At 37.7% G+C, this 21,189-nt stretch overlaps 1 protein-coding gene across 6 annotated transcripts in view; it reads right to left on the bottom strand.

Annotated features, from left to right (window-relative positions):
- RIC8B (RIC8 guanine nucleotide exchange factor B) overlaps nt 1–21,189 on the bottom strand; it is a 107,308-nt gene that overhangs the window by 53,622 nt on the left and 32,497 nt on the right. For all 6 annotated transcript variants that reach the window (XR_006294493.1, XR_006294494.1, XR_006294495.1 and 3 more), the window contains exon 3: nt 10,229–10,837. Coding sequence is in view for 3 of the 6 variants with exons in the window: in XM_043562419.1 (XP_043418354.1) it covers nt 10,229–10,837 (609 nt within the window). In the remaining 3 variants the exon portion in view is untranslated. The remainder of the gene's footprint in view (nt 1–10,228; nt 10,838–21,189) is intronic.

The raw sequence follows: 21,189 nt of genomic DNA, 5'->3' as shown, positions 1-21,189 counted from the left end.
CTTATTTCAAAAGCAATAAATTAAAAGGTATAATCTGTCAACTTCATTAATGAGTCTTCTTAATCTCCTAGTTCCCCCAAATCTTGCTAGTTCCCCCAGAATTACCAGCAAGTGATGAAAAACAAGTGATCTGAGTTTAATCTCCTATTTTTCCAACGTTTACTCATTGTTATTAAAGACACAGAAAGAGTCAGAGGGAAGAAGGCAAGCAGTAGGAAATAAGCTAAGTTTTGAATAATCACTTAGTTTACCTCCTCTTCTTTTAGAGATTTTGGGCCTCTTCTTGAGATTTGGGGCCATTATAATTTCTTTAATTACCTGCATCAAGGTCATATCTCTCTGCTTCCAGATTTTTAGTAACTAAGAAGACATGTAAAATAAATGATAATTATAATAGAGATCCTGCATATGCTATACTTCAGGAAGTCTCCGATTACTTCAAAAACTATTTAAAATTTTAAAAACTTTATTAAAAATGTTTTAAATCTAAAAACTTCAGTTTTACATATAATCTCAAGTCTATATAAAGTGAAATATACTCAAATATTATACATATATTCATATATATAACTCAGCCCTCTGAGATGATGTCTCCTATAAGATCTAACAAACAATAGAGCACAAACTCATAATGCAGATGACAGTATTTTAAGCCAAACACCATCATATGTTCATTTGGAAGAGATGAAGGCCTCAGTAGCATAATGGTAAAAAAGCACTTCACTTGGAGTCTGGAGTCTAGGCTGTGACCTTAGACAAGTCATACAGATTCTCTGAGCCAAAGTTTCCCCACACATATCTCCACAAATATGAGACTGGTAGGGTTATAAAAGGATTAAAGAGGATGATACACATGGAAGTGCTTAGTACTTGGAATGAAACATTTGAAGGTGAGTGGAAAGGATGAGGGAAGAAGGAAACAAAAGGTAAGTAAGACTGATAGAGCTGAAATGAGTGAGAGTAAAAATAATCATGTGTTGGGGAAGCAATAGAGAAAAGGGGAGGGGGGTTGGTAGAATGTCAGAGACACTAGGACTGGTAGGGTTGAAACGAACGCTGTCCCATTCACTGTCCGTTTTCAAATGCCTGGATCAAAATTCTCTAATATGTAAATACACTTTTGCTTACCCCAAATTACATGAAGCACAGGAAACACATGTAAAATTCTTCCATTTCTTAATTCTTAATAAGATCATATTTTCCTCGGTTTTGAAAATTAACTAGGAATGCACTTCCTTTCAAACAAGATTTTCCTTTATTCTAGATATCACAATCATTTCTTCTCATGCTGATGTTGACAAGCCTCTTGCAAAACTATCCATTGTGGTCTATTTGCAACTGTAAACCAAAATCCTACTTCTTTCCATCCCATTTCCTCCTGTCCCAACTTTTATAACGCCAATTCCTAAGTTGTACCTATATCCTCAATGTCCTCTTTTACTATAAATCCACTAAATTCCCTTTCTCTACTCAAAACAACTATCAAATCCCTGGATTCTTGTTTCCAATCTCAGCATCACTGATTCCTTTTCATATTCCAGGTCTCAGCTAAAATATTTCATTAGAAAAGACCATTAGAAAGACCATTTCATTAGAAAAGACCTACTTAGACCATATCTAAGTAGGTTTCTTCTTTCATTATTTTCTATCACTGTATCTTATGATTCCTTTCATAAAATCATTAATTTGTAATGCCACATTTATTTACATACTGGCACTATCCATTGTTTTCTCCAGTACTCTATTACCTTTACAAGTTTAGAGTACATGTGTTTAGTAGATGTTCAGTAATTTTTAATGTAAATGGTAAGTAAAACAAAAAAAAGTCCCAGTCATAAGTGGGCAGCCAGATAAATTTTCATAAAATGAGCACATCCATATAACCAGCACAAAAATGATCCAACACTAAGATTAAGAACTCCAGAATTGGCCTCTTCAAATGACAATCTCCTGATCCTCAAGGGTAATCTGAATGTCTAACATTGCAGGTTAGTGATTTTTTGTTTTCACTGAATTTTACTTGAATGATATCATAAAATATAGACCCTTTGTGTACGGTTGTGAGATTCTTTCAGGTTGTCATGTGTATTTAGGCGCAGTGTGTTCATTTTCATCACTTGAGAGCAGTAATATTTGAGATGTAGTCTGTGGATCACTGCTGGTCCGCACCCTGTTTGCCACTGATCTGCAGTGTCATGAGTGCAGAAGGTGTGAGCATTTAGGAACTTTTCCAGTTTGACATTGTGTGTAATATTGCACTATACAAGAATTTCATTCTGAAAGCAAGGGCAAAAAATCTGATCCTTCACCAATTTGGTTAAGAAAGCACTGATAGGGGCGCCTGGGTGGCGCAGTCGGTTAAGCGTCCGACTTCAGCCAGGTCACGATCTCGCGGTCCGTGAGTTCGAGCCCCGCGTCGGGCTCTGGGCTGATGGCTCAGAGCCTGGAGCCTGTTTCCAATTCTGTGTCTCCCTCTCTCTCTCTGCCCCTCCCCCGTTCATGCTCTGTCTCTCTCTGTCCCAAAAATAAATAAAACGTTGAAAAAAAAAATTAAAAAAAAAAAAAAAAAAAAGAAAGCACTGCTAAATACAATGAATATATCACAATTTACTTATCCATCCTATTCTTGATGGGCACTTGGATTGTTTCCAGTTTGGGACTACATTGAAGAGTACTGCTGTGAATGTACTTTCTTACATTTCATTTGCTGCATCACAGGTCATATACATATGTCAAACTTCAGAATATACTGCCAAATAGTGTTTCAAAGTGTTTATACCAATTTATACTCTCACTAGTTGTTCTACAGTTGTGTCAACACTTGGTATTGTCAGTCTTTTAAAATTCAGTCATTCTTGTGGGTGTGCAGTGGTCTCATAGTTTTATTATGCATTTCCCTGATAACTAAGGAGTTTTCATGTAACTACTGGTCATTTGGATAGCTCTTTTGTGAAGTGCCTGTTCAAGCCTTTTGGCTATTTTCCTACTGGGTTGACTGACTTTATTTGTATGGATTTGTATGGATTTTAATGTATTTGGGATACAATCCTTTATTTATAGATGTGTTACAAATATCTTCTCCCATTTGGTGGCCTGCTTTTTTTACTTTCTTCTCTTGATGAGTTCATTTTAATGAAGACCAATTTGTCAACTTTTGCTTTAAGATTTGGTTTTTATTTTGTCCTATTTTAGAAATCTTTGCTACTTAAGAAATGTTTGACTTGTTTAGGATAAAGTCGTGAATATAATCTGTTTTCTCCTAAAAGCTTTATTATTTTACCTTTTTTAATATTAAGATCCTTATCCATCTCAAATTAATGTTCTATGTATGGTATAAGGTAGGGACTTAAATTTGTTTTTCCGGATGCCTGGGTGGCACAGTCAGTTAAGCGTCCGACTTCAGCTCACGTCATAATCTCACAGTCTGTGAGTTCAAGCCCCGCATTAGGCTCTGTGCTGACAGTGCAGAGTCTGGAGCCTGCTTCAGATTCTGTCTCCCTCTCTCTCTGCCCCTCCCCCACTCATGCTCTGTCTCTCTCAAAAATAAATAAACATTAAAAATAAAATAAAATAAATTCGTTTTTCTTCCATACAGCCTTTCAATTGATCCAGGGCAACTTATTAAAAAGCCCACTTTTCCCCCACTGCACTTCAGTGTTACCTGTATCATAAACCAGTTGACTATATATGTGTAGGTTTATTTCGAGACTCTTTATTCTATTCCATTAGTCTATGTCTCAATAAATATTGGTTAAATGAGTGTTATCATTAAGAAGTCTTATTTAACAAAGGTTAGAATGGATACTATACTATTAGTCTGCTATGTGACTTTCCGTAAGTAATTTAAACACTCTGATCTTTCGTGTCTCCATGTGTTAAATGTAGTTAATGCTGCTGTATCACAAGGATGCTGGAAAGATTAAATATAACTGTTCTTTATAAAACATTATACAAATACAGTTTATATAACTATAATTTACTTGCTTCATCTTAATTTTGGTATCTTTAAGACATCAATATTCTCTGCTCTGAAATCATATTATCTCCAAAGATTGAGAAGAAAAAAGTCACCAAGGACAAAGGGAGGAGGAAGAGAGAGAAAGCAAATAGGCTTGTTGTGATAGTGGAAATCAAAATGAGATAACAACACTCAATTAAAAGGTAGATAAAAACTCAGAAAATTCTTTGGGATCTCTATACAGGCTTCACTTCTTAATTACAGATTCTACTACGGTCCTGTTGCTTTTTCCTTCTGTGCAAACTGTGGAAGATCTCACTTTTATTTGGTAAAGGTGTCAGTTTCCTCACATCTTTTCATTCAAAGTGTCAACTGATGTAAACAATGGCTGAGAAAGTCTGAAGGGAGAACACTGCTCACCAACCAGTCCTGATCTGGTATTGTTACCCCAGGATAGTTCTAATTTCTTCAAGAAGGCTTAGGAAACCTGTCCTGTGAAAATTTAATTTCAATCCTATAAAAAGTGAAACAGACACTCAGACACAGACACACACATACACACATGCACACATACAAATGTATGCATGCTTACCTAGAAATACAGCTGTATCTCAGGTAGCATTTTACCCTATGTTTTACCCTATTCCTTTTGCTTACCTCTACCATGGTTATTTGTCCTACTAAACTGTGTATATTTAAAAATCTCTATCTCTTTACAGGTAAAGATTTATGTATTTTACCTCTGCATCTTTTGCATCTAACATGGTGACGGGCATAAAATAATCAATGCTTTTTTGAATTAATTTGCAAGGGGAGATATAAATGTTATAAAATAGATAGTGTTAACTCTAAAAAGGCTAGAAATTACTGCTGTAAATAATGTTATTAAATGTTTTAGGCTCCTAGAGAATTTTCTAAAAGCTTTGAAAATTTAAAAGGTACCATATATTTTTCCTCCCTCCCTGCTAACTTTGGGCTTTTTCTCCTATGTATTTCTGTATACCACATTTTATTTTTCATTAAACAAAAATTTGCTGAAAGTCTACTCTGTACTGGGTATGTTGCTAGCAGAAAGACTATCCCAGGGAGGTCAGACATACCCTCAAAGATCTAGAACATATAGCATTTGAAACATCTCTGCATTACTGAGGTGATTCTTTCCTGTTTTTAAACATATAGAAAATATAGAGAAGAATAGTATGTAACAAACAGTCGTATATTTATCTGTGTTTATGTGTCTGATTTTCCTGTTAATCTTTTAGTTCTTTGAAGGCAGTGATGATTTCTTCATCTTGCATCTTGTATACCCAACATAGAATTTGGCACATACTGGGCACTCAATGTCTACTCAAAAATGATTCAGCAAACAAAACAAAACAAAACAAACAAACAAACAAGCATGACACAGCTTGAAGCTTTTTAAATTAATATTATGTCCTTTTCCCATATTTCCTTTAAAGTCTCTTAAATAATCATGGAACTAACCTCTTCTATGACAGTGTGACATTCCCAATTAACTTCTATGGACATTCACTGTTTTCTGTCACTCTAATACATCCTTTGACTACACAGATAGTGGTACTACTTCCCTGCTTGCACTTGGGTGTCTGGCTCTAACATGTTTGTTGGTCCTTATGTTTTCTCATTACATTGCACTGATGACCTGGGAAGCAGTGCAGAGGGAAAGTGTGCTAAGTAAGGGATTTCCAGAATAACATGCTTTCCTCCAACAAAGAGATTTAGCAAAAGTGTTAAAACAGGAGGAAGACAAGACCATTTCATTTAACTTTTCGAGAACTGACTTCAGGTCCTGCTAAAGGAGTCTTTTGACCTCTTAAACATACTATCTTTAGGAAAGGGAGAGAATGAGAAAGGGAGGGAAAGAGGAAGGAAGTGAGGAAGACAGATGGACACCGTGTGGAAATAAGGCCAACTACTGAATAGAAAGGAATCTTCAGATTCCTGATGGTATCAGCAGGCAGGCAGGCAGGCAGGCAGGCAGGAATTTAACACATGAACCTAAAATGAACAAATGGCACTAATCTGCTAAACCTCAAGAAAAACCTAGTCATTAATTTTCTGTTTTTAATGAATTGTAAGTGAACAGTGATAGAAATACCTACTAAAACAGTTAAAACCAAAACCAAACATCTGTATTTTCTCTAACGGTTGAGCTGTGGTCATAAAGATCTTTAAAGGTGCAATCCCCAGGGTTTGGAAAGGTATTAACTAGCACTAATCTTCTGAAGGTCAATTTGACAATACATATTAACAACCCTTAGGGTTTAAAAAAAAAAATCCTTTGACCCAACAATTTTAGGAATTTATCTACAAAATTTTACAATAAGAAAATTCACTGTGTTACTATTTACAATAGTAAACAACTGCAAACAATCTAAATGCCTACACATAGGGAATTTGTTAAAGGCTGATAAATCCTTATGAAGGAATACTCAAGTATAAATATACCTATTAAATATAAAATTACTTATGAAGGGTATTCCTTCATAAGGATTTATCAATCTTTAACAGGAAAATAAACTGGTACATTATTTTTTGGTTGCAGAACTCTTTTTATCCCCAAATGATATCCAGTTATAACCTAAATTTATTTTAAAAAATTGTTTTTAATTGTTTTCATTTTATTTAGAGAGAGAGAGACAGCACGAGTGGGGAAGAGGAGCAGAGGGAAGGAGAGAGAGGGAGAAAGAGAGAAAGAGAGAGAGAGAGAATCCTAAGCAGGCTCCACTCTGAGTGCGGGGCTTGATCTCACAACCCTGGGATCATGACCTGAGTGCTCAACCAACTATGCCACCCAGGTGCCCTTCAACCTAAATTTAAATAGAAAAAAACAACAGCAACAATCAAAGATACTCTTTTTTTTTTTTTTTTTTTCAACGTTTATTTATTTTTGGGACAGAGAGAGACAGAGCATGAGCGGGGGAGGGGCAGAGAGAGAGGGAGACACAGAATCGGAAACAGGCTCCAGGCTCTGAGCCATCAGCCCAGAGCCCGACGCGGGGCTCGAACTCCGGGACCACAAGATCGTGACCTGGCTGAAGTCGGACGCTTAACCGACTGTGCCACCCAGGCGCCCCAAAGATACTCTTTTGAAAGTGAGGGTGGGGAACCTGGAACACTGTCCACTCATCACCAGAGGCTACCCCTAGGAACTTTATGGCTTCAGGGAACATTTTGAAAACTACTACTCTTCAAGAACATTTACTGAGGAAAAAAAGATTATAAAATTACTGCATTTTTGTAAAAAGAAATTATACATGTTTATATTTATATATTCTACAATGAAGAATAGTTAGAAAGATATACGTTAAAACACAAACAATGCTTATCTTTGAGTGGTAAGCTTATAGGTGATTTGTACTTATTGCTCATATGCAATTTTCCTCTAGATCTACTACAATGAGCATGCATTTTGATTAAAAGAAAATAATATTAGTTATTTTTAACACTGTATTTTAAAATTGGATTCTTCTGTAAGAAGTAAGTTTTTATTATCCCTTTATTTCAGTTGGTATTTAAAGTACTAACAATTCTTTAGGTGCTTGCTCAATTGGAGAAAGATGCCATGCATCTGACAATCAAGGAATTATTAAAATGCAAGTAAATGGGGGCACCTGGGTTGCTCAGTCGGTTAAGTGTCCAACTCTTGATCTCAGCTCAGGTCACGACCTCACAGATCAAGCCTCGTGTCAGGCTCTGTGCTGACAGTGCAGAGTCTGCTTGGGATTCTCTCTCTGTCCCTCCCCCACATATCTCTCAAAATAAATAAATAAACTTAAAAAAAAATCTAAGTAAATGGACTCTTATTGGCAAGTTTCTCTGCAACTTTATTATAGACTTTCTTTATGCTAAGTTGTGGGTACCTCCCTAAAAGGTACTCTATGTTCTGATTTCAGGGAAACATCCATCTCCCCAATCTTCAAACAGCTCCAGGGGCGCGTGGGTGGCGCAGTCGGTTAAGCGTCCGACTTCAGCCAGGTCACGATCTCGGGGTCCGTGAGTTCGAGCCCCGCGTCAGGCTCTGGGCTGATGGCTCGGAGCCTGGAGCCTGTTTCCGATTCCGTGTCTCCCTCTCTCTCTGGCCCTCCCCCGTTCATGCTCTGTCTCTCTCTGTCCCAAAAATAAAAATTAAAAAAAAAAAAATCTTCAAATAGCTTTATCATTCTCAGTCTTCCTATCTCAGGAGACACCTTCATGGTCTTCTCTGTGCTAAGTATTTTCAATCATGAATGCACTGTTTCTCTCCTAGCACTTAACACAATTTGAATTATATATTTGTTTACTTACTACCTGTCTCACCAACAAAACTGAAGGCAGAGACTAGGTCTATTATTTGCCAACATATTACACAAGCCAGCATGATACCCTGTAACTGGCCATAAATATTTGTTGACTAACTGAATGATTGACTAAATGTTTGCTACAATTTGAATTTGGAGACCCACAGAGATTCAACTGGTTTAAAAATAACCTTTCCCACACTCCTGCCTAAATGGGTTGGCAAGATCCTACTTTCACTACTGTTTAAATTTCTGATAACTTCAGTAATAGCCCAGACTAACATTAACTGGGCACATTTTATAACGGCTTCATCTACTGAACCACAACTCACAAGAAGCCCTTCATCTGCTGAGAAGCCTGCTTCAGGACTACTGATCCTTTCTCATGTATCTTTCGGAAAATAAACTTTCTATGCCACAGAATGAGTATTTGCTGCTTCAAAATCTTCTAAGGCTTCTTCCAGCCCCACTATTGCTTCTAACTGAAGCACACTCATGAGGGCTAATCTCAATTTACTGATACATGTTACATGTCATTCCATACATATACTGATAAACAGTCATTGACTTATACACCCTTTTGTTGGGAATCTGAACAGTGTGAACTACTATTTTGGGCACAATTTAAATAACAGGGCCTCCCAACAATGAAAAACCAACAGTCTCAGAAGAGCTCTTGCAACTAAATGGAGAACTTAAAAACACCAAAACAAACAGTGTAAGAAAAATAACCATAGAAGGTACCAAATAAGCATAGAGACATAATATTTTAAATACTTCCAAATATTTGGTTTCAAAGCATAAATGGAGCATGTGGGCTTTCCACATGTTTTCCTGCCAAGTCTCAGGAAAAACTGACCATACTACAGTCATCTAAAACAGCTGTTAGGACTGATCTTCAAATATTTGGTTTCAAAATATAGACCTATTTGCACTTTAAAACTCAGATGCCTGCATTCTCCCACTATAGCACTGCACTGAGATAATCTTCTCAAAGTAGGTTGCTGGCAAAAACAGATCGGTATTCATGGTGAGAAGTGTTTCAAATGGACACAGCAAAATGTTAGCCCTAGGTCCTAAAGTCAATTGTCAGAAAAGATAATTTGCTCTGGCACCAACATACTGCATTTCTTTCTTCTTTTCTTTTCTTTCTTTTTAAAGCAGGGGCTCAATTTCACTCATTATTTAAGGTTAAATAGGGTAAACGTGAAATGTTGAGATTCTAGAAGCAAGGAAAAAAGTTTGTCTACTTCATTTACAATTGTCTTCTTCCTTAAACTAACTTTCTTGTTTAGCATATTGTTCTTGTGGGTACTTAGATATAAACTATCAAATCTGCCTCACTTTTGGGCTGCTGTATGGTCCAAGCCACAGAAAAGGATCTTAGTCTAGAAAAAAACCTTTCTCACACATTAGTGTAATTACATTTGTTTTCTAGGACTGTGTACCAGCCTGGATATCTAGTTGTAGTCCTACATTTCTGATAGTTATCTAATACTATAACACTCTAGGAGACTGGGATGATAGGTGAAACAGCATCTTTTACTCTACTGAGCAGACATCAACTCTGATTGATCAGTTTTAACTGGCCTGATTATCTTATCTTTTCTTTAAGATGGCAGTCATCATAAATGCCTGTAACTTTATGAACCACATTGTTTTATTTCCCTTCAAATATTATCATTTAAACCTTATTCCTCAAAAAGGCATTTAAAAAAAAGACATGTGATGGTACAACTCAGAAAAGGAACTATATTTGGCATCTTACAAAATAATAATCCATATTAACTATATTGGAATTAAATTTTTTTAAATCTATAAAAAACAAATAAAATATTTGTTTTTTCATCTTCATCCTATTTTTCTAGTAAGTGTTACACAAATGTCAACTAAAACCTTACAGGCAGCTCTAGGGATGCCCCGGACCAATTAAATAATAGGTAGATAAGAATATTCTTCTCAACCTTACCTCTTTATGTGCCTTCCAACTGTCTACTGTCACATTGAAGAGAGCTTTGAGGGCCTCGATGGCACAGTCTGTCTCCTGAGGTGAGAGAGGAGGTCCATTACGGTCTATGGCCGATTCATACTCATCGGTCCACTTGATGCTAAAGGCACTTTCCAAGATCTGGGTTAGCAGCGCTAGTCCCTGAAGCTCATAGCGCAATTGTGACCTGATGTCGGTGTGCAAAAGTGACAGGAGGAAGAGCAAGCGCAAGTCAAAGCATTTAATGTCACTGATAAACTTTCGGTCCTTGCACTTTCTCAGGAGGTTACAGAGCTTTGCAGCAAGGTTAAGTTCCAGGCTGAGCTGCTGTGCCATCTGACTGTTGAACACTATGTTACACAGACATTTTAATGACTCCACAATAACTGGGAACTCGGACACCTTCTCCAAAGAATCATCCGACTCATTTAGCTTGGCTAGTCGCAGCAGTATCTGCATATTTTCCTTGGTTGTTACAGGAACTAAAACCTTTTTGTCTCTGGAGAGAATGCGGAGAACTTCCAGGCAAGACACTTGACATGTTGTTGGGATGTCCTTTACAAGGACTTTAAATATACCTTCACAGAGTTTCTGAAAAACAAGAATGAGTATGAAAAGTCATTATTTGGCTTAAATGATTTAAAACAGAATACTTCTCTACCAATGTATGTAATAGCAGTCAGGTTCTGGCTAGAAAAGATTTTTACTTTAAAAAACTTTTTTTTTTTTACATTTATTTATTTTTGAGAGACAGAGAGACAGAGCACAAGTGGGGGAGGGGCAGAAAGAGAAGGAGACACAGAATCCGAAGCAGGCTCCAGGCTCTGAGCCGTCAGCACAGAGCCCGACACGGGGCTCGAACTCACCAGCTGTTGAGATCATGACCTGAGCCGAAGTCGGACGCTCAACCGACTGAGCCACCAGGCGCCTCGATTTTTAATTTTTTAAGTCACAGAATGTTAGAAGTGAAAGAGACCTTAGGGGCGCCTGGGTGGCTTCAGCTAGGTCATGATCTCAATGGCTGGTGAGTTCGAGCCCCGCGTCAGGCTCTGTGCTGACAGCTCAGAGCCTGGAGCCTGCTTCGGATTCTGTGTCTCCTTCTCTCTCTGTCCCTCCCCCACTTGTGCTCTGTCTCTGTCTCTCTCTCCCCCTCTCAAAAATAAACATTCAAAAAAAAATTTAAAAAAAAAAAAGAAAGAGACCTTATATTTGCTGCACTTCTTTCACTTACAGATATGGAAATTGAAGGCTAGAGAGACTGAATTAGCTATACAGGGCCAGAGTGAATCGGTCAAGTTTTATATAGCTTTGTTCTCAACAGATTTTTAACATCAGACTACATATAATACCAGGATAGAAGGCAATTAGTCTGAATCATAGCTGATGGACCCAAAGTACATATTATCTATCTTGCATTTTTTGAAAAATAATTATTCCTGTCATTGCTAAATTTAAGAACCACTGTTCATCTCTCAAAATTCAATGTCTAGCTTTCTTCTCCATAAACTGCAGGTCTGGGTCTCTCAAGCTCATGTCTTATATGTGGAACAAGTAGGTATAACTATTTTGCTACTGACCATTTCTGTACCTGTTGCATTTTATAAAAACAACAGCACCAACTAGGGACTGATGTAAGATTTTACAAAGTTTGTATTAACCTAGCATCAGACTTTAACTCTTTAAAAAGAGGCTATTCATGGGTCAAGCATTATGATCTTGGCAGGAATCCCAAGCTGTGTGTACCTTCTCAGGTACATCCTAGTAGTACAGCTATGGCAACGTCAACTTTAAATGTACAGTTGACCCTTGAACAACATGGATCTGAACTGCACAGGTCCACTTATACATGGATCTTTTTCAATAAATACAGTATAGTACATAAATGTATTTTCTCTTCCTTGTGATTTTAACACTTTTCTCTGGCTTACTTTATTGTAAAAGTATAAATCCAATAATATATAACATACAAAATATGCGTTAATCGACTGTTGATGTTATTTGTAAGGCTTCTGGTCAACAGTAGGCTCTTAGTAAGTTAAATTTCTGGAGAGTCAGAAATTATACACAGAATTAAAAAAAAAGGTTTTTTTTTTAACATTTATTTATTTTTGAGAGACAGAACACAAACAGGGAGGGGCAGAGAGAGAGGGAGACACAGAATCCAAAGCAGGCTCTAGGCTCTGAGCTGTCAGCACAAAGTCCGACGTGGGGCTCAAACCCACAAGCCGTGAGATCATGACCCCGAACTGAGCTCGGACGCTTCACCAACTGAGCCACCCAGGTGCCCCATATACACAGAATTTTTTTTGACTGTGCAGGGGGTTGGCGCCCATAACCCCCACGTTGTTCAAGGGTCAACTGTACTATTTTCTCTAGATGGAGGTGGGAAGGAAATTAACTTGACAAGCTGAAAAAAATTTGATAATAATGTCAATTCTACCTGCCATCCCTGATGACTAGAAAGGACTTTCATTTAATGTCTTACTATCATCATTAAAGCACTTAAAAAACTTTTTGAAGTTTATTTATTTATTTTGAGAGAGTGAGTGAGCAGGGGAGGGGCAGAGAGAGAGGGAGAGAAAGAATCCCAAGCAGGCTCTGTGCTGTCAGCACAGAGCCTGATGTAGGGCTCAAATTTATGAACCATGAGATCATGATCTGAGCCGAAACCAAGAATCAGATGCTTAGCCAATGGACTGAGACATCCAGGCACCCCAAAGCATTTTGTTTTAAAAATGAACATAAGTTTGGGCAGTGGGGATAAGTGTAATGTGCCCATTATAAAAATACAAAAAACAAGGCAATTTTTCTCTAATTTCTGATCTTTCATATCCAAGATAAAAAACAAAACAAAAAAAACAAAACAAAACCAATTCTACATACGGTTTCCTATGTGGTATATTTCTGGGGGTGAAGTCAGATAATCTTTGCACCCACATAACTTTATTCAAGAGAGAACTCATCTACATTCCTGTTTAAGAAACACGTAATAGGGGCGCCTGGGTGGCGCAGTCGGTTAAGCGTTCGACTTCAGCCAGGTCACGATCTCGCGGTCCGTGAGTTTGAGCCACGCGTCAGGCTCTGGGCTGATGGCTCAGAGCCTGGAGCCTGTTTCCCATTCTGTGTCTCCCTCTCTCTCTGCCCCTCCCCCGCTCATGCTCTGTCTCCCTCTGTCCCAAAAATAAATAAACGTTGAAAAAAAAATTAAAAAAAAAAGAAACACGTAATAAATAAGGTATTATAAAATATTATATATGTGAATTTGGAGTTCTACATATCTAGTAAAATAGACATCTTTACCTCCTAACTTTCTAAACCAAAAATAACAACAGCAACAAAAAAATCCCCCCCAAATCTATAGACAATATGATTCCTTTCTTGCTCTACCTTCAGACTCAAGAAAGAAAAAGAACAAAGTATGAATACAAATAGGAAGAGACAAGGCTATAGACCAAATGGACTAAAACACTGGGACATAAAAAGGCTACATGAAAGAAATTAGAAAGCCTACAAAATTTATAGTTAAAAACTACTTCTGGGGCACCTGAGTAGCTCAGTCAGTCTGACTGAGTCAGTCTGACTTCAGCTCAGCTCATGATCTCATGGTTTGTGAATCTGAGCCCTGCATCAGGCTCTCTGCAGTCAGCAGAGCCCTCTTTGAATCCTGTCACCCTCTCTCCTTGCCCCTCTCCCGTTCATGCTCTTTCAAAAATAAACAAACATTAAAAAAAAAAACAAAAATGACTTCATTTACAGGTTTCCTGGAGATCAACTGGCAACCAAAGACAAGAGTTCTAATTTTAAAGCACAGTTTTTGGTTATACTTGTTCTTAAATATGCCATTTCTCATTATAGACATGCCTCACATAATGACTGTTAGGTGGCTTTTTATTATAATCATAATGTATCTTGAAAATCAAGCCACTTTTTTGGATCATGACTCTTCTCTGCCTTTTTTTTTTTTTACTATAATTCAAAAAATAAAATCAAAGACCTACCCAAAATACAACAAAAGTGATATTTTTATAAACACACCTATTGCTGTACTCAATATAATCATTTCTATTCAGAGAATATTATGAAGACCAAATTAATAAATCAGGTATATTTGGATGAATCAGAAAAGTTTTGCTTTGGGGGCACATGGATGGCTCAGTTGGTTAAGCATCTGACTTTGGCTCAGGTCATGATCTCTCAGCCTGTGAGTTAGGAGCCCCATGTCGGGCTCTGTGCTGACAGCTCAGAGCCTGGAGCCTGCTTCCGATTTTGTGTCTCCCTCTCTCTCTCCACCCTTCCCCACTCATGCTCTCTCTCTCTCTCAAAATAAATAAACATTAAAAAAAAAGAAAAAAAAAAAAAGAAAAATTTTGCTTTGCATTTGTACACCAAGCTAGAGAATTGAAGAGGGAGCATTCTTTACACTTTCTCCATCTGTTGAGTGCATGCACTCCTTCTGTGTTTCAAAGATGCTCTTGTATTTCACCTTTATTTTGCCCGAACAGTATTTTTCTATGCTGTGACTATTTTTTTTCAGTTGATTTTATGCTTCCTAAAACATGCTCTGCTCTCTTCAAACACTTTATATAGCCCCTTGATGCCCACGGGACATATCTGGAATGAGCCTAGTGATCCTTTTCCTACTGCTCTGTCACAGACACTCCCCGCTTTTTCTCAAGTGCTCCAAAATGACTCCCAGTCCCTTGACATCTGTCTTGAGCTCCTTCCCTGCTGTTCCTTCTGTGGCATGAAAGGACATGCTACCATGCCCTCTAGTCAGGAGCCCCCTCTTTTTCTCAGCTTTAGTTTGAAGACTGAGGGGTCTATAAACTTCCCTAGTCACTCCCTCTTTTGATATTTGTGCTTCCAACAAGATCTTAGTTTTTGCTTTTGTATAGAGTAAGTTATTGGAACATCTCACTCCTTCTCTAGGCTCCTAGAGAATAGGCCATGTTTTCTGTAGCCCTGTGGCTGGATCAGGTGTGCTATACCTATTTTTAAGTGCAAGATAACCACAAATTTCTAACCTTAAAACTACTACCACCTGACTCTCCAGCATCTTCCAAAGAATGACTCCTTTGTATTCCTCCTCCACCAGCCACCACTTACTATCAAGTCTTCTCTTCTTCTTTTTGCAGGTACAGTAAACTGTCATTACATTAGAGGTTAGGTGTAGACTATTTTTATTTACTATTTTATTTACTTTCAAAATTGTTTTCATTGTTCAACTGATATATATTTTTCAATCTCAAATTATTTTGGTACCTTAGATAATTACAAAACACATTTTTTTTCTATCAAAATTAATGGAAATATTTTCTGATTTAACAACTTTCACTTAGAGTTTGGGTTCTCTGTAATGAAAGAAAGTCAGAAAGCAAAGTTGAGGTATGCTTACAAAATATTACTAAGAATCAAAGAGTCTGAGAAAAAGCCCTTTTAAAATGCTTACTAGCTTAGCAAGCCATGGCTATTTCTATAAAGTTACACTGTGGACTCAGGAGCAGACACTCAAGAGTAAGATCCCAAATAGTTCCCCAATGTTACTATCAGTACAGCCAAAAAATTTTAGTAATTTTCTCCTGAACTGAAATCCCAGAGTCTACTACAGCAATGGTTGTCAAACTTCATCATGGATCATAATCAGCTAAAGGGATTGTTAAAATACACTGTTATACTTCACCCTCAGAGCTTCTGATTCAGTTGGTCTTGAGTGAGGTTCCAAAATTGGGACTTTTAACAAGTTCCTAGTTGCTGCTGCCAATTCAGAAGCTACACTCTGTGAACCACTGAACTATGGTTAACAATGGACTGACACAACTTGGATGTTAGAGGACTAGGGTTAAGTGAGAGCAATGGACCAGATAAGCTTAGAAAAGTAGGCTGAGTTGAAAGCCATTAATACAAATAACCTTAACTTCTCTTTGATTATCCTCAAGATGAACAGGGTGTCACTGTCTGGTCACATTACCTTTCTTATCTTAAATATTAAAAACTACTCTTAAAAAACTGAGAACTGAGGGTTGATGGGGGGTGGGAGGGAGGGGAGGATGGGTGATGGGTATTGAGGAGGGCACCTTTTGGGATGAGCACTGGATGTTGTATGGAAACAAATTTGACAATAAACCTCATATATTGAAAAAATAAATAAATTAATTAAATTAAAAAAAAAAAAACACTACTCCACGTGTGAAATATATTACTTGTTTAAGGTCAATGGTCCTGGGCTTGAAACTTGTTCAACTTACCATGGACTCTAGAACCACAGCAGTACTGTGATGAAGGCAAAGGTTCTGGATTTAAACTCCTTGTATTCAAACCTTGGCTCATCCACCATCTTCTAACAGTGTGACTGTGGCAACTTACTCGGCCTCTCTGGGCCTCATTTACTGTAAGAGCTAAATGATACCCCACATGTATAGCTCTTAGAATAGTGCCTAGAATGTGTAAGTGTTCAGTATAGGTTTATATATTATTATAAAATAAAATCTCAGAGTCCTCAGTTTAGCATTTAAGATCTCCAACCTACTTTTTCAGGCTTCTCTTTCATACTGTGCTTCTATCAAACCCTCCTCTTTAGCTATATTCCTATTCAAATTATCTCACACTGAGCTCTTCTGCTTTCTTACTGCTTCCCCTCTACATGCATCAGTTCTTCTTCCTCTTTGACTATTCAAGTTTTAACCATTCTTCAAAGCTAACCTCAGAATTCACTTTTAAGAAAAATATTTATTTTGAGTGAGTGAGTGAGAGAGAGAGAGAGAGAGAGAGAGCGCGCGCACACACATGAGCAGGGAGAGAGGCAGAGAGAGAGAGGGAAAGAATACGGAGCAGGCTCCACACTGTCAGCACCGAGCCCACCCTGGGGCTTGATCTCACAAACCGAACTGTCAGATCATGACCGAAGCAGAAATAAAGAATTCACGCTTAACTGACAGAGCCACCCAGGTGCCCCTAATATTCACTTTTGATATAAAATTTCTCCTAACCACTTCAGCTCCCAACATTCTTTCTCTCCAAGGAATACCCAAACCATAACTTATAGCTATCATTTGGTGCTCTGTACATTCTTCCTGTTACTACTAAAAGCTCTCTGATGGCAGAAAGGACACTTTTTTTTTTTTTTCAAGACAGAAGAAAATATAAATTGTAGTGGTTTCTGAATTAGAGTTGGGTATATTACTAGGCTTTGCTGCTGTGTAATTCAGACATGCTGTTTAACTTCTTTGAGCCTCACTGTCCCATGTGTAAAAAGGGAATAGTATCATCTATATCTCATAGGGCTAATGTGAAACAGACTCTGGGACATAACAAGTACTCTGTAAATGGTGATTATTATTATTCATATTCTTCATAATCCTTGTAGCCCTCAGTAGAGCAACTAGCACACAAGTTAGCCCCCAAAATATAAACTGACTAGATAAAGTTCTTCAAATCTAAAGGATTAGTAGAAGTCTATTAATGTTGTCTGGACACTTCTCCTTTCTAAGAAGGAAAGAGAAGTAGTAAAGGCTATTCGTGTGATTGGACTAGTAAGATGGTTTGTCTCATTGGGTAAAAATGTCTCTTTATATGAGCAGAACTTAGATGTCTTCATATGAAGTTCTTTTTTCTGAAGAGGTTAAATAACTTAAATATATATGTTCTTTAAAATGTAAAATGCACCAGGGAGCCTGGATGGCTCAGTTGGTTAAGTGTCTAACTTCAGCTCAGATTATGATCTCATGGTTCATGGGTTCAAACCCTACATCGGGCTCTGTGCTGACAGCTCAGAGCCTGGAGCCTGCTTTGGATTCTGTGTCTCTCTCTCTGCTCCTCTCCTGGTCATGCTCTGTCTCTCAAAAATAAATAAATGTTAAAAAAAAAAAAAAGGGAAAAAAAAGAAAATGTAAAACGCACCAAACTATTAAAGAAAATAGAAAAACAGTCATAATTACACCAGCTAATGTGTGTGTGTATAATTTTTTAATTTCTTTTTGAGAAAGTGAGCGAGCACAAGCTGGGTAGGGGCCATGCCCAGCATGGAGCCCGATGCAGGACTCACAACTGTGTGATGATGACCTGAGCTGAAATTAAGACTTGGACATTTAACTGACTGAGCCACCCAGGCACCCCTAGTGGGTATATTTTATAATGCAGGAGACAGAAGTATTTATTCTTAGTCAATCTACTTGATTATCAGTAACATATGCATATTACTTTAACACAGAATTACAATCATAACGTGTATATATTTTGTGTCCTGACTTTTTAATTTAATTATTAGCATTTTTCCACATTGCTACAGAATCCTTATATAAATAATTTTAAATAGATGCAGTTATATTAAATGACTTCTGTTCTCAGTAAGCCTCTACCATGAAATATAGCAGAATCAGAAAGAGCAGTGGACTTATTAGCATCAAAAGGAGTGGTTTCATAATGGGTGGTTTTGTAAGTGTACAAAAACTTCTTATATATGTTCTTCAATGTAAGAAATGATCACTGGGGCGCCTGGGTGGCGCAGTCAGTTAAGGGTCCGACTTCAGCCAGGTCACGATCTCGCGGTCCGTGAGTTCGAGCCCCGCGTCAGGCTCTGGGCTGATGGCTCAGAGCCTGGAGCCTGTTTCGGATTCTGTGTCTCCCTCTCTCTCTGCCCCTCCCCCGTTCATGCTCTGTCTCTCTCTGTCCCAAAAATAAACAAACGTTGAAAAAAAAAAAATAAAATAAAATAAAAAGAAATGATCACTAAACACTTACCTAAACTATTGTCTAAGGACACTTAACTAAGAAATAGAAGGCCAGGACTTAATCCAGATTATCTGACTCCAATGTGATTTCCACTTCATGTCAATGATTGTACCACAGCGTTCTCTCATTTATTAAAAATATGATCTTGAGTATGTCACTCTATTTGGCCTCTTTCTTCATCTATATCATGCATTAAGAGTTTCTAAGGCAACCTTCTTCCAGCTCCAGGATGGTAAGCTCTTCACAATGAATCTGTAAAACTAAGATCATGGGGCGCCTGGGTGGCGCAGTCGGTTAAGCGTCCGACTTCAGCCAGGTCACGATCTTGCGGTCCGTGAGTTCGAGCCCCGCGTCAGGCTCTGGGCTGATGGCTTGGAGCCTGGAGCCTGTTTCCGATTCTGTGTCTCCCTCTCTCTCTGCCCCTCCCCCGTTCATGCTCTGTCTCTCACTGTCCCAAAAATAAATAAACATTGAAAAAAAAACAAAAAAAAAAACCCTAAGATCAGCTTTGGCTTTTGCTATGAAGTAAGCAGAACATGCTATAAAGCATAGATGAACATTCAAATGATCTATCATGATTTATATACTGTTTTAAAAGGTGATTTCTAAAAATATTAAGAAATTAAAAGTCAAATTTTATACATAAAAAAGAGTCTTTGCTTAAAATACAGACATAATAGGGGGTACCTGAGTGGCTCAGTCAGTCAAGCATCCAACTTCAGCTCAGGTCATGATCTCACAGTTTGTGAGTTTGAGCCCCACATTGGGCTCTGTGCTGACAGCTCAGAGCCCGGAGCCCACTTTGGATTGTCTCCTCTCTTTGCCCCTTCCAACTCACACTCTGTCTCTCTCTCTCTCTCAAGAATAAATAAACATTTAAAAAATTAAAAAAAACATACAGACATAATAGTTTCCTATACTCTGGCAACCCGACATATAAGTGCTACTCAAACGTGTCTACAGATTGGTGCCAGTTCACAAACTGTTACTGGACTGCATTGAGATAGGTACACAAACTGAAAATAGGTATAAAAAAATTGAGTTTGCATTTAGAAACATTTATAGTAATCCGACTTTGCTGTGACTATTAAAGAATGTGGTTATCTCTTTTAATGTTTCATTTTTATTGTATTTTATGGAAGCACTGGTCTACTGCAAATTAGGGAAAAATTAACAAACAAACAAAAACCTTGGCCCTTCACCATAAGTAATTTAAGGAGCACTGTTCTAGAGAATGCATTTTATACTGTATAAATTTTCTTGAACTATATAATGAAAGTAGTAAAACTAACTCAGATCCCATGGTAATGAGGGACTGTCTCATAAACATGCTTATCTAAGATTTAGTTTAATTCCTGAACACTATATTGAAAAACTATTATCAGTGTCCACCAAAATCCATTCTCCCCTTCAGATATAGTAACAGAAGTGTGGCAAGACCCACGAGTGCCTACCTATGACACATTCCTCACCTGCTCTGAGGCCATATGACCATATGACTCAGCTCTTGCCAATGGAATGTATGTGAACACGTTGCAAGCCATTTCTGGGTTTGGGTCTTTAAGACAGTGAGCATTCTTTCTCTACTTTCTTGTCCTATTCTGTAGCCCAGAACTTGGAAGTGGCAGCCCAGTATACGCTAGGACAATGCTGAGATAGTGAAGCATGACTTGCAAACTCAGAAGGAAAACAGGGCAACTGAATAAATTTACAGAGCAGAGTTATTCACCTACCTAGCCAAATCGGATCACCTCAGAACTATCACTTGAAAAGGTAATAAAACACCAATATTCCTCAAACCACTTCTATCTTGGGGTCCCTTTGTTGCATCAGGTTAGCTTTAAATTTAAATAAAATGCACCTTTGAAATACAATGTCTCATCAAGATCTCATACAGAACCTCTTATGCCAGCATGCCATAAGTAACAAAAGTTATATTTCACCTAAATGACGAAGCAACTATTCTCTATAACTAATACTAAAAGTTAGTCCAAGTTAGCCTAGTTGTGCTATGGCTGGTTTATATATTCATTTGTTTACCTATTCATTCATTCATTCATTCATTCATTCATTCAAGAAGACACCAAGTATCTAATAAATCCAAGGCAAAATCCTTGGTACTGGATAGCCAATAGCAAGCTTCTAAGGAAATTAAAATTGAATGGGGGAGCATTTACAAAGAAATACAAGCCATGGATTAGTGTGATAAGTGCTCT

Source organism: Prionailurus bengalensis, chromosome B4 (assembly GCF_016509475.1).
Source record: "Prionailurus bengalensis isolate Pbe53 chromosome B4, Fcat_Pben_1.1_paternal_pri, whole genome shotgun sequence".
Lineage (NCBI taxonomy): Eukaryota > Metazoa > Chordata > Mammalia > Carnivora > Felidae > Prionailurus > Prionailurus bengalensis.
This window is presented reverse-complemented; position numbering and strand designations above follow the sequence as displayed.